This window comes from Epinephelus fuscoguttatus, linkage group LG9, assembly GCF_011397635.1.
Source record: "Epinephelus fuscoguttatus linkage group LG9, E.fuscoguttatus.final_Chr_v1".
Lineage (NCBI taxonomy): Eukaryota > Metazoa > Chordata > Actinopteri > Perciformes > Serranidae > Epinephelus > Epinephelus fuscoguttatus.
In genome coordinates this window covers 42,893,532-42,908,525 of record NC_064760.1, presented here as the reverse complement: position 1 = coordinate 42,908,525, position 14,994 = coordinate 42,893,532, and the positions used below count along the sequence as shown (strand labels likewise).

The 14,994-nt window shown below is 40.2% G+C and overlaps 1 protein-coding gene across 1 annotated transcript in view; it reads right to left on the bottom strand.

Moving 5' to 3' along the window:
- Window positions 1-3,561: 3,561 nt before the first annotated feature.
- The window catches only part of enpp6 (ectonucleotide pyrophosphatase/phosphodiesterase 6), a 52,649-nt gene continuing 41,216 nt past the window's right edge, over window positions 3,562-14,994 (bottom strand). The window contains exons 3-8 of the mRNA XM_049586273.1: window positions 13,432-13,543; window positions 9,856-9,997; window positions 9,571-9,750; window positions 8,023-8,160; window positions 7,084-7,207; window positions 3,562-6,398 (exon numbers count right to left, since the gene is read on the bottom strand). Of these exons, the coding sequence (XP_049442230.1) occupies window positions 6,196-6,398; window positions 7,084-7,207; window positions 8,023-8,160; window positions 9,571-9,750; window positions 9,856-9,997; window positions 13,432-13,543 (899 nt within the window). The 3' untranslated portion in view covers window positions 3,562-6,195. The remainder of the gene's footprint in view (window positions 6,399-7,083; window positions 7,208-8,022; window positions 8,161-9,570; window positions 9,751-9,855; window positions 9,998-13,431; window positions 13,544-14,994) is intronic.

Below are 14,994 nucleotides of genomic sequence, written 5' to 3'. Positions count from 1 at the left end.
TTCTCACTGAAGGCATCAAAACTATGAATGAACACGTGGAGTTATGTACTTAACAAAAAAAGGTGAAATAACTGAAAACATGTTTTATATACTAGTTTCTTCAACATAGCCACCCTTTGCTCTGATTACTGCTTTGCACACTCTTGGCACTCTCTCCATGAGCTTCAAGAGGTAGTCACCTGAAATGGTTTCCACTTCACAGGTGTGCCTTATCAGGGTTAATTAGTGGAATTTCTTGCTTTATCAATGGGGTTGGGACCATCAGTTCCCACTGTGAAGCATGGAGGAGGAGGTGTGATGGTGTGGGGGAGTTTTGCTGGTGACACTGTTGGGGATTTATTCAAAATTGAAGGCACACTGAACCAGCATGGCTACCACAGCATCCTGCAGCGACATGCCATCCCATCCGGTTTGCGTTTAGTTGGACGATCATTTCTTTTTCAACAGGACAATGACCCCAAACACACCTCCAGGCTGTGTAAGGGCTATTTGACCAAGAAGGAGAGTGATGGAGTGCTGCGGCAGATGACCTGGCCTCCACAGTCACCGGACCTGAACCCAATGGAGATGGTTTGGGGTGAGCTGGACCGCAGAGTGAAGGCAAAGGGGCCAACAAGTGCTAAACACCTCTGGGAACTCCTTCAAGACTGTTGGAAAACCATTTCAGGTGACTACCTCTTGAAGCTCACTGAGAGAATGCCAAGAGTGTGCAAAGCAGTAATCAGAGCAAAGGGTGGCTATTTTGAAGAAACTAGAATATAAAACATGTTTTCAGTTATTTCACCTTTTTTTGTTAAGTACATAACTCCACATGTGTTCATTCATAGTTTTGATGCCTTCAGTGAGAATCTACAATGTAAATAGTCATGAAAATAAAGAAAACGCATTGAATGAGAAGGTGTGTCCAAACTTTTGGCCTGTACTGTATATATAAATTCACCGGAACAGGCAAAAATTAAGTATACACGGGCGGGCAGTAGGTGAGACCAAAAATATATTTTTTATTTTTCAGAATAACAAATGAAAAAGATGTGCAGTATATGTGTAATATTTTGACATCTAAATCACTATTATCACTGCAATTCCTTTCATTTTGTAAGTCAATGACACAAGTCAAATCTTTGACCCTGTTGTCACATTCAACACTGACACGGAGGACTCCAGCGATGAAACTTTGCAGCCTGAGGATGAGGCAGCAGCCTACATCAAGTTCGAGACAACCAAGGAAGATCCTTTTGAGGTTTCATGGCCGTGGAAGGAGCATGCTAAAATGTTTCCTAACCTGGCAGTGATTGCGCAGTGTGTTTTTGCCATCCCAGCTGCCCCAACCCTCTGGATCTCCCTCCCACTCAACATCAGAAATGCAGACTCCCTACAGACTTTCAAATCACTTATAAAACCCCATCTGTTCAAACTGGCTTTTCCCTAGTTTCCACCAGTCACTTTTTATTTTTCGTTTTTATTTTATTATAATTGACATTTTTCAGCACTGTAAAGCATCTTTGAGTGTCCTGAAAAGTGCTATATAAATCTGATGCATTATTATTATTTATTCTTTCCTCCGCTGGATTTGTAATTCAAGAACAAAGAACCCAGATTAATGTGAGAGACTGTAGCCTGTGTGTGTTTAATCACAGGTACAGGTCAGGTCATGGGACTTGTTTTAGTGGGTGCAGGCAGCTGCGGCTTTGACTAAGACATAATGATGGGTAACCTATAAACCTTTGAACAAAGTATTAATAAACAATTCAAAAAACAATTTCTTAGTAGTAGAACACAATAGACAAGAGACAGAACTGAAATCGATATAAATATATGAGAATATGCACTACTAAAGGCTCTGTGTCAGAATGTAGTTTGCATGTACTTGATAAGACCGGTGACTGCGTCAGAGGTTTTGGAGGATCCGGCTTGGATAAAAGTGTGCATTGTTCTACCAGATGGCGTGTGAGGGAGACCAAACTGGGTAGTCTGTTAGCAACTTTTAGTGTTGCCAACAGTGAAGACAACCAAGCAGGGGGGCTGTTCCTGGTTTAAGCAGGGAGGTTAGATAAGTAGAGAGGGTCTCACGCCATCCAGCCGCCTCAAGCAGGTCATCTGCCATCACCATCTTGCATATCCTGGTAGTCCAGATCAACCTGAGATCTGATGAAGTAGTTTCAATTGCATTATTGAACCAGATGGTTGCAGATGTTGGAGACAGGAAAACGAAGCATTGCAACTGTTATTACAATAAGAATACAATACAGTATTCACAGGTAGCAGGACAAACAGGGAGTTTAATGGAGCCCAATAAATCATTTTTGTGGTTCAATCCAGTCATGACGAGTGGGGCTGTGAGGGACAAAATTGGATCCCCCCCCTTTGAATGAGTTATGGATGCCCTTCAAAGAAAAGTAGAATAGAAAAGAGATTAAATTAGTTTTAATCTGGATCTGAGTGGTCTGTGCATCAACCGTTCGTTCAGTTATTTCATTTAATTTGGAGAATAGAAGACGTTTGTCTTCTGACTGTGGCTGGCATCAAGAGGAGAACACGCTGTATTTCATTGTTTTCATCTGTAGCTTGGGTCAAATGCACAAAAAAACAAGTGCTATTCACTATTTGTTTCATGCGCAGAAAGCGGTGCTTTGAGTGGTCAGAAGACTAGAGAGGGGCTTTACAAATGCAAGTCTATTTTTTATTATCACGCTTAGTATAGTATTAAAACAGACTAGCACTGTGGGTCTGTTCTGTTACGTGTTTGGTGTTATTATCCCAGTAGTGTTAAAATGGAAGCAAAGTTCCACTGTATTACATAGGTCCAATCCAGAGTCCAAACTAAAATAAATGTATTAGAAAAAGAATGTCCAAAATGTATGTTATGGTAATTTGACTCTGACCTTGACCTAAATGCATTTCCTTGAATTCTGGTGTCCTGAAATGTAGTACAAATTGAAGGGGCATCCCTAGTTTAGCTGAAAATAACACTTCAAATGTTTTTCTGCACTGTTTGGGTCCAAAACTAAACGTGTTGAACATCAAGACACGGGGGCTGGCAACCATCTTGGATTTGACCTCTCACAGTCCTCATAGGTCAAATCTGACTTCTCTCCTTAACTGAAAATAAAAATTATGGTATGCACTGTTAGAAATGTCATGCTTTCCTCAAGAAAATTACAATTTTTCCACTATTGTGTTTGCTAATTGATATCAGCTTCACATTGACTGGCATATTCAAGTGTGTGGCTAGTAACATCTGATCAAAGTCATGTAGGTGTACAGTAACAGGTGTTTTTGATTTAACTAAGATTTGTTTGTGTAAGTTTGTTTAAGGGGATTTCAGCAGGGTCCTCATAGTTACTCAGATTCATTGAGAGCTCCCTCAGAAAGTGGAGCCTTTCCACCAAATCTAACTATGATTATTTGATATAAATGCAATTCCTTCATTTAAGTGTCTCTGAGTGAAATATAGTCTAAACTAGCAGAAACCCTTAGTGGTTTAATCCCAATAGATAATTCGCAGCTGTTCCTCAGTCTGAGGTGTTTGTAAGCCCAAAAGAAAGCCTGATGGACACACAGTTTCCAAATCAAAGCAAATTTATTTATGGAGCACTTTACACAAAACGTGTGATACAGGGACTTATAGATCCAATACAGAGCAGGGTTCCTACACATTTGGAATTTCAAAATTCCATACTTTTCCATACCCTAATTTCCAAACTTCTCTGCTTTTTTTTTTTTTTTTCCCCAGAGAATATGTGACATCTGAGTAAATATATCAGTGTATCATATTTCACATCATGTTTAATTATTCTTAATAGGCGATTGTGGCCAACTACCATAATGGCATGCAAATAAAAACTCAGGTAAGTTCAATGTCTGGGCTGAGGCAAAAAGGTTGGGACTCTGGGTGCAACCGATGCATTAACGAGACGTCTGTGTTTGTTCCTTTCATGTGGCTCAGAATCGCCTTCTCCCCCATGTTGGTGATGTCAAACGATTTCACACAAAGCTTGCATCTAGCTCTGTGTGTGAATTGGGAATCCTTGGCCAACCAGTATTTATATACGGTATCGTCAAGCCATCCATCCAAAAACGTGCATCTACCCATTGAGAACCACGTGAAACTCATCTTCTTGTCGAAGGTGTAGTGTTGGAGTGAAACTTGATACCTGGGGGGCTGGAGGAGGGTCATGGGGCAGCGGACTGGACATACCACTTGTCAATCAGGTAAAAGGGGCAGTATGTTTTCTGAGATGTTTGCTCTCACACAAACTGCGCTTGGCCCGGCATAAAACACGATCCGGATTCATTAAATTATTTTTGGAAATACCTAATTTTCTATTTTAGAAAACAGTATTTTAGAACAGTGGTAATAGTCTGGAAACATAAATATTTTTCCATTCTTTATTTTTCATTTTCCATACTTTTTAATACCTGGAAACTGATCACATTTATTTCCAGACTTTTCCATACTTTCCATACTTGCGTAGGAACCCTGACAGAGACATTATTAGCTGAATTCAAGGATCCGTTGGTGACTATACAAAACAGGATTGCACACTGGGAAGAAGTTGTAGCCAGATCAAAAATAAGCATCTCAGATATAATCAGCCAACATATGGAGTGAATCACAAGATTTTTCAAGAGCCCAAACTTAAAAAAAGGGAAGATTAAACCTACATTATTTGTGTATTGCCATTTTTTAAGTATATCTTACATAATCCCCCATAATGCATATAGTAGCTGTTACATACATGCACATAATAAAATAAGGCAACATCAGCATCATTTACTATGTAAAAGTTATCAATTTAACAGTGCTCTTCTGTGATACCCAAAACAATACATTCTGATCTATGTATGCAGGGGTTTTGTTTCTATGCTTCACTGTTTTCTGGAGAATATTAGGTCTTAGAACAAAAATGAAAAGAAAAGAGAGAAGATGTTTACAACAGCTTCAAGCCCACAAATAAGTAATACTTCATATTAGAGGTCTGTGTATTTTTCTGTATAATTTTCAATTAAGGTTCCTGGAAATACCTTTGTCATTAGGAAATACTTACAGGTAAAATGGAGTAACCTGGACAATTTTAACTTTCAAATCACCTAGTCGTTTTCAGGAAATTTATAAAGAGATTTTTAGGACAGTGCCCTTTATTCAGAAATCAGAATCAGTTTTACTGGCCAAGAATGTGAACACATACAAGGAAGTTGACCACGGTTTATATCTATAACTCTATATAACTGTAAAGCACCAGAAACCCTGAATACATACATCACTGAATAGAAGTTCTGCTGACATGTTGTATCTCTAACTTCTCATTTTTCACCATTGTAGGTGCCAGCTATTGTTATTGTAGTATTTTGTATTAAGTTTCTTTGCATGCCATATTTGGTCACTTACGAGGGTGTGAGTCACGTGGTGTTGGTGGTACGTCAGCAGCGGTAGTAGTAAAATCAGCTGTTCTTCACCGGGAGGTTCTTATGAATGAACTGAGAGGGTGAGGGGGGAAGTCGCACTTTTGCTGACCGCTTTGATCACTTTTGATCGCTCAACACTAGCAAAAGGAATTGTTTTTAGACTTTGGGAAGTTGTTTCACTGTTTATCAGCAATAAATATGTAATACGCAACATCTTTGGAGCAAAGATTTGTTGACATGCCAGCGAATCCGACAGGTAAAGTTTTTCCCCTACTTAGCCTCTTGGCAACTATATTTTTGCTTTTTGGATAGTCGCTCTACAACCATGACTGACAAAGAATGAAACGAGAAACTGCAGAGGAAAAAAAACTTTAAAAAACTGCCAAAACTGAAAATGCTCAAGCAAACGTAAAGGTTAACATTTAGTTGTTTTGTTGGACATTTAAAGTGTGTACCACAGACATCAAGACATGTTGATCAGACATGGAGAGCTGGACAAAGAAGAGAAACTGTGAGTTTAGGGCTCATAAGGATCCAAAATGGAAGTCCTGTCTAAGGTGTTGTGGGTTTGTAGGATTCTTTTTGCCCAGTCTATTGAAGGATTGGGATGAGATCATGGAAAACTCTTTTAAGGCCTCAGGTTCTTGGTCCTCAAGAATGCTCTAATCATTTCACTTCCCTTACGTTTAGATGCAACGGCCTCTACATGGTGTAATGTTCTAAGTCTTTCTAGCAGATAATTTCTAGCTTCCATCGGGTGCCATAAACACTCAACTGTTCAATTCTTCATTACCATAGTGCAAGCAGTATTCCTAACAAACCCACACAAAAGAGGGTTGTGGGTTGGGATTGACCATCAGAGCCATTCAGGAAGTACTCTACCCGAGACCAGGAGCCATTATTGGGCAAAGGTTTCACCCCCAACGTCCAGCACATTACATTGTAGACGTCCACCGCTCGAATTGGAGCTGCCCGAAAATTCCGCTTGAACTCTGGATGAAATGAAGTAAAGATAATTAGATAAACATCTCAAATAAATATCTTGATATTAGAATATACAAATATTTAACTTCTTCACACTTTTGTCTTTGCCTGCCTCAAAAACACCGACTACCCAGCCAAACTTGTGGGTCATGTCTAGATAACTTAGGAACCCACTGTATGGTCATAATGGTCATGTTTTGAATACACAGTGGATAACAGGAGAATGGTGTGGTTGCTTTCAGACAGATAGCTATGGTGAACCCTAAGGGTCAAATCACAACAACACTTCAAGAAACAACATTTCACAAATCACAACATTTCAGAAAACATGACATTTCAGAATACATAATATTTAACAAAACATTCCACAAAATGACATTTCATAAAACAAGGCAATTTCACAACAAAACACATTAAATTAAAAAAAAATAATTTACAGAACACGTCACAAAACAGGATCATTTTACACAACACAACATTTCAGTGAAAAACAGCAACATTTCCCAAAACCAAAGTGAAATTACATGTTTTGTGAAATGTTATTGTGTTTTGTGAAATATGTTTTCTGAAATGATGCTGTGTTTTAACTTCACAGCCATCGTAGACAGCACTGTAAAGCAGAGTGTTTGCTTGACAGACACAGGTGTATAATATTGCCCTGATTGTTATTTTAAATTATCACTTGTTTATTACCGGGTCCTGTTGCCAAAAAAAAGCCTCTCATGTCAAGAAATTCATTGTCGTAACCATGCCAACCATTTTGCCATGCCGAGGGCTCTCCAGAGTCGTTTTTCCAGTATGGGAGTTTTGCCCTGTTCTGGAGACACAAAAACAAACACATATGATGCGCACGCACACACACACACACACACACACACACACACACACACACCACAGAACTATTTTAACAAAAAGAAAGGTATATATGCAGTAAGGTTTTATCGATTTTTGATGGCTGCAACAATATCAATCCACATATGATTCACAATATCTACAAAATGGATCTTGAGGTGAGATTGTTGTGGTGAAACTGCTGTTTTCAAGGCTAAGAAAGAACCAACAAGCTTAAAGGTGCTACTGCCACCTGTAGATCAGTGGAATAGTGTGAAAGCATTGGCAGAAACGTGTATTGTGCCAGCCCTGTGCATGTGCATCCTCATGTGTGAGACAAATATAATGAGGCTCCATTCATAGAAAAACAGCTCCATAGGCCTATCAATGGTCAAAACTCTTCATGAAATCTTTAACCTTTAAGTCAACATGGATGAAAATCCCTGAGGTGCTCAAATTCATGGGAAGAACATCTATAGTTAGTGCCATGACAACTGAACAAATGCAATTTGTTAATAAGGACCAAGTGTCAAAATAAAATAGCTGTAACAAGTGAAGCTAAAACAGGCAATGAAATGTCTTGATGAACAGTCATAAAGCCTCGGAATGAGAACAATTTTCCCCCTCAAGGTAAAACTTACACATCTTCGTCTCAGTATGGGACACCCTGAGCTTGTGTCCTCCTGTATTTTTGCATTCACTTATAATGCAGTTGCTCTGAGTACAAAAACATCAGCAGGTGAACAGAAGTAGACTTTATCCCTGTAAATGTGTTGATACAAGTGTAGTATTATCTGTTACCTCTGCGATAAACCAGCCAGGCTCAGCGACCAGCGTCAGGGGGGAAACAAACTTCCCTCCTTTTAAATGGAAACGTTCAGGGATCTCCTGTCTGGCATAGACATGCATGTTAGGCACCTGGGACAATGCGGCATACACCTGGCACAACACACACACACACACACACACACACACACATATACACAAAGACATGCATTAACAGTGTTAATTAAACTGTTTTAATAACAAACCTTACATATAAAGCAACTTTCTACAAAAAAGTAGCTTTATTAACTAGTGCCTCCTGCTGGTTGGTCAGACAGCTGCAGAAAGAAATGCGTGACCCTTTACATGTCAAACCCTATTCTTCAAGTTCCTCGCTTGCAGTTTTAAAGATGTCACTGGTAATACAGATACACCCCAAATCCCTATTTCATTATTTCTTCTTCATCAACACTTGCATGACCTGGAAACTGGTTGATCCGGTGTCATTAAAGCTACATGGATTCATACTTTAATGTTAATATCAAATGAAATGCATAAGCATTAAGTTGAAAAGCGTTGTGCATAGTCCTTAACACTGCAGGGCCCCTTAGCTTGACTGATAGTGGCAGCTTATTTCATCTCATAACTCTGGTTATATGCTCTACAACTTAACAACCATCATATAATTATTATTTATTTGTTTATAGTCAACATATTTTAAGGTTTTAAACAAAAATCTCCCACATTTATTTTACATAACTCAAAAAACCCCCACTGATTTCTGTTGAGCTGACAACAGTAGACTGTTTATTATTTTCCCACATTTAACTTTCCTCTTCCAGTATGAATACACACCTGCATTTCCAAAAGTGTCTTCTCTTCAACCTATGTTCAAAGTTCTGCAGCAGATAACTTCTTTTGTACTCTGCTGCTCTGCAGATAGGTGCCACGTGTGTCACAAACTTCCAGTATCAGATCTTATTTAAACAAAATCAGATATTATTTTTGTTGTTTCTCTGATCCCCTACAGATGTCTCTTTTATAACAGTTGTCTATGGGGAAAATGCTTTTTGGGCCACAAGGAATTTTTTCACTGCAATACCATGAGTGGCCACTTGGAAAACCTGGCAGCAATGCTGAGCTGCATTTCTGGGGGCCTTGTCACCAGTTGCTTCTTTTCACCTGCTAATAAGGACTTTTAGCAGGAGGGTGGAAGACTGAGGGGTCCACACAGGCACACTGACCAACCACTCACTAGAGCAGTAAGAAGAATGTGAGCCTTCACTGGCTTCTCGGCCATGAACAAAGCAAATCCTGGCTCTCTGCTGTGGCGAGGGCTTTTATTCCTGCAGAGGACCACATCTTGTAACAAGCTTTGTGGCAATCAATTTAATATCAGAACAGTGGCACTTAATTAATAAAGTACTGCAGACACATAACCTGTACCTGTTTTTACAGTTTTTTTTTTACTATATACAAGAACCTAATCAATTTCTCCATGAATCATTTCATAATGGTTATATGTAACGTTATTAATCACAAAGAGCATCACGGCAGAGCAGTAACTACTGATTCTGGCCTCACCTCTTGGTACTTGTTATCTTTGGGCCACAGACTGACCACTGGTCCTCTGTCCATCATCTTGACAATGGCTGACATGTTGACATACTTGTCCAGCTCTATGACCTTCTCCATCCACTGGACCTTTGTCATACCATGGTCTGAAAATAGCACAATGTTCAGCTCGTTCACCATGTTTTTCTCCTGCAAGAGTGTCACAAGCAACCAAAACAGATGGAAATTAAACTTTGTGACAGGAAAAGCAGTAGTAGCTGTAATTGTTGTAACAACAGGAGTGATGTCACTAACTTTGATTTTGCTGTTGAGTGTCTGCATGGCGAGATCCAGCTGTCGCACAGCTGTTCTGACCTGATGAGAGTCTGGACCAAAGTGATGGCCCTCCACATCTATTTTCTCATAATATATTGCTGCCATGCTCGCTTGGCCTGCCCTACACACACACAAATACATACGCGCGCGCACACACACACACACACACACACACACAGCCACTACCATTATTGTCATTATGTAAGTAGTTACATTATTGCTAAATTATATTGTCACTGATAAAGCATGGACCTACAAAATTCCATAGTTGTAGATTGCAGTTACAAAATAAAAGTGAATCAAAACCATTTCACGTCATCAGCAAAATGGTCCTGATATAATCTTGGCATATATGAAACAGATCAATCCTTTATACAATGGGTAGTTTAAATACAAAAAATAACAAACAAGAATATTCAATAAAACATGCAAATATTCTCTCTTCATTCAGTCTTAATGATTTTCTCTGCTTAGTCATACTCCATGTTAAGCCAGATATACACTGTGCGATTTTTGGCTGTCCCAGACGAAAGATGACCCACATTAAAGAAACGTAGCAATATCTTTGGTCGTGGCTCTAAAACAGTGGTTCTACATCGCACAGTGAGAGAGGTTCAAGGACGGCTGTTGTCACGGTCTTGCCATCAAAGACACTGTGGGATAAAATTCTGACAGTGTCCGAAATTTGGGTTGAGCATCTCACTGTGTGACTGCCCTTATGAGCTACCTCTACTAACCAACCAATAGAAATGGAGCATGAAATGACGCGCTGGCGCTAAACTCAAACAAACAGACAGATAGCCATGGAGGCAAAACACACTAAAGGACATAAGTGAGATTCCAAAAAAGAGGGAAACATTGTGGAGTTGTGGCAGCAGAAACCTTGCCTGTATGATGTGTCCTCCAGCTTGTACAATGATCACTTAAAGGAGGACGAAGCATGGAAGGAAAGGAAATGGAAAGGAAATGCCAGGTGAGCAACCTACCAGCTAGCAAACACACACACACAAACACACAGCAGTATACACTGTGGTGCCCACAAAACTTTAGATTATTTAGTAATGTGACCCTCTCACACACATCTTTCCCCAGCAGCACAGAACACCGTACAATCAGCACAGTTTCAAGGTGGACACCCAGGTTTAGTGTCACCATTCAGTATCTGACCAAATGTCTCCCCCTCTCCCCTTCCGTTCATTCATAGTATGATGTCACAGTGAAGTTGACCTTTGACCTTTTGGATATAAAATGTCATCTCTTCATCATTGCATCCTATTAGACATTTGTGGGAAATATGTCATAATTAGCATATGAATTCTTGAGCTCTGAGGTCACAATGTCCTTGACCTTTGTTCAGGTGGACATTTGTGCCAAATTAGGGGTAATTACCCCAAGGCCTTCTTGAGATATTGCATTCACAATAATGGTTCATACGCACAGAGTAGAGATGGGATTTATGGCTCTTTGAGGGGAGCCAGATCTTGGTGAGCTGTTCCTTTCAAAGAGCCGTTCAAAAAACTGGTTCATTTGACTGATTTTTATATTTATTAAGTTTTAAGAAGCCAGCCTGGTGGTAACTCATTTTATCTTGGAAATAATCACTGGGAGGTATGATGGGGTAAGATTTGGAACAAAATAATACAAAATTAGATATCCCACCAATATCTGAGTTTGAATTATTCTGAAATATTGATTATAACCTCATTTGACATGTGTGGACTAGATTTTAAAGTCTGATCTGGATTCATTGTAAATATTCCACGAGGTTGCGCCATATCACTCTGCTTTGACAGTGACATCACTGTTTTGGATTTACCCTTTATACAAATTGTTTGTATGTGTGTAAAGCTACCATGACTTGTTATTCATGCAACACCGTGACCTTAACACTTACAAATAAACATTAAAAAACAAAGCAGGCTACAATGAATTTTGCTCAGGGGAGGAGCAAAGGAGGAGCACACAGTGATATTAAAAAAAAAAAAAAAAAAAAAAAGAACGGTTCCCAGCTGCGACTCGGTTCCCATCGTTCATGTTAACGAGCCGTTCAATAGAATCGGTTCGTTCGTGAACATCACAACACTAGCACAGAGGGACAGCCCAGAAAAATAATGCCTCCTGCCATGGCTGTCGCTATCACAGAGGCATAAAAACAACAGGTGTGGAGGTTTGTACTTATGTAACTGTTACTTGGTTTCATCCCTATCCATAAATCTCATCGACACTCTCTACCTAAAGCCTCCTACAGACTGTGAGATTTTAGCAGCCTTATAAGTTCAGTGCAGCTACACTGTGCAACATGGATCTAATAAACTTGGGTATGACACCTAGTTTGATGACAGCGCCTAGTGGATCGCAGGCTACAACATATGATGCAATAGCTTCTCAAACTGAGTGCACAAGGATGCTGCACAGGTTATCACGGGTTACTCCAACTGAGAAGCACAACATAGTGGGTACTATATAATGCGGTGGGTCTGTGTGTGTTTGCTAGCTGCTAGGGGGGTCACCCTATGTTTCCAGGGTTCTATGATTCCCGGGTTCTATGTTCCCCACTTAACCCTGCAAAAAAGGTTCTATGTTCCCTGCTTACACAAAAAGGGTTCTATGTTTCCCGCTTGGTTGAGCAGGCAACATAGAACCTGGGAAACATAGAACTTTTTTTGTGTAAGTGGGGAACATAGAACCTTTTTTGCAGGATTAAGTGGGGAACATACAACCCGGGAAACATAGAACCCTGGAAACATAGATAGGCTCCCGCTGCTAGGTTGCTCACCTGGCAGCTGCAACTCCGCCGCTATTTCCTTTCATGCTTCTTCCCGCTTTACGCAATCATGGTAAAGAGCCGGAGGACACATCATACAGGCGAGGCTTCTGCTGCCTCAGCGCCACAAGATTTTCACAAGGTGCTGGAATCCCACACATTTCTTTTAGTGCATTTTGCTTCCATAGCGAGCTGCTATCTGTCTGTTTGGGTTTAGCACCAGTGTGTCATTTCATGCTGCATTTCAATGGGTTGGTTGGTAGACGTAGATCATAAAAGAAGTTACACAGCTGTCCTTGTTCGCAAGACCGTGACAACAGCCGTCCTTGAACCTCTCTCACTGTGTGACATAAGATATCATCATGTTTCTTTCACATTGGTCATCTTTTGACCAGGACAGCCCAAAATCACAAAGTGTATACCAGGCTTGTCACTTTTCAATACTGTAACTGTAATCTCTGCTGTCTAAAGTCCTCTAGAGTACAGTCCTCTCTGTGCTGCTGTTATAGACTTGTCTGAGCTGACTGTGACGCCTTGACTTGCTAATGGACTCACCTCTTATGCCCAGTTTAGCCTTTGAACATCAAATTTTGTTGGAAAAGGTGTTCATTAAAAACTAACATCCTTATCAAAACATGAGGTGCAAGCCACAGGACATACTGTTAAGAGAGGCTCTGTTCCAAGGCTGTATTTTTATGAGCGTTGTTACAAATGTTGTTACAAACTCTCAAGTTGCCATCTCTTTTCAGCTCTTAAAGTAAGCCATGGATCACACGTCATTATGTTGTTACCTTAGGACATTGAGAGCATCCTCTATCGAGTCTGTGAGGTTTTTCTCTGATGGGTTGTAGACGTATTCCTCACAGAATGTTGGACGGACACCCAGAATTTCCACTTCGCAGCCTGAAGACAAACACACATAAGATTAAGACAGTTTGGGATAATTAACATTGTATATTAAAGCACACTGGTCTTGAATTTAGTTCTTACCCAACTATAAACTTTATAATTGGGCATTTGTGCTCAAGAGGTTGACTTGATGGTTCAGTGCTAATAACTCTTCACCTCAGGAACATCTCAGAAACAAACAGTAAACATAAATTGCACCTTATAAACTATACTATACTTTCTGGTATTCTTAATGCAAAATACTTAATACAGCATGGTCCTATAACAACTCACATGCTCTACATTTTTTAGACTCTGGAAAACAGCTAAATGTCAACAACTGTGGTGTAGAAGTCTGCAAATGGGGACTATAACAACCTTTTCTCAAGGTGGGGACATTTTATTAATAAGATGTGGAAAAGCAGGCATCATGGTCCTGGAGGATGTACTGTAAATAGAAGAAATGCACTTCATTCACTTCATACACTCAATTTCCAAAAGATTTCACAGGATAATTTGAAAAAATACTTTGGATGAAGGTCTGCTTGTGAGGCCTAGGAATTCCATGGAGATACAATGCTGAATGTGCATAAGATCTCAGTACCAGTCTGCTGCTTCAGGAGAACCCTGGGCCAGCCAAGCCCAAAAGGTCTCTTTCTTAAGCTTGAAAGCCTCCTTCACTGCAGGTGCTCACCAGCAGGTTCTTAAGTTGCCACAACATACACAACCACAACTCCTTACAATGGGGTCAGGGTTGTCCCTTGTCCCAGATTCTGTCTGTAGCCTGAGCCAAGGGAGGAGAGTGTCCGGTGCTGCTCTTTGCAGATGATGTGATTCTCTTTGTGACTGCGACCTTTAGCACAGCGATTTACAGTCTAGTGTTATGTAGTCAGGGTAACAATTAGCACCTCTAAGTCAGTAGCCATGGGGCTAACCCTGAAAATTATGGATTCCTCCCCTCCCGGTTGGGCATGAGTTGCTGCCCCATGTAGAGGAGTTCAGATATCTCAGGATCTTGTTTACAAGTGAGAGTTTAATGCAGCATGAGATCAATGGGTGGACTGGTGCAGCTTCAGCAGTAGTGTATGTGTTGTACCAGATTGTTGTGGTGAAGAGGGAGCTGAAAAAGCAAAGCTTTTCATTTACCAGTTTATCTACATTTCAGCCCTCAGCTATGGCCATGGTCATGAGCGTTGGGTAGTGACCAAGGGCCTCATTCATTAATATGCGCGTAGAAATATATTTACTCTGCACAAAAAAGTGCACATGCATAATCACTGTCATATTTATGACACGTGCACTGGCTGACTTTGTTCTTATCATTGTACCTATGTTAGAGAATCCAAACCATTTCTAATTGACAGCAGCATGCCCGCTATCTGCAATCAGCATACTGCCACAGCCCCATTTCTCTATATAAAGGAAATACATTTGCCCAGAGGAGTATCATGGAGAAAGTGGTAAAG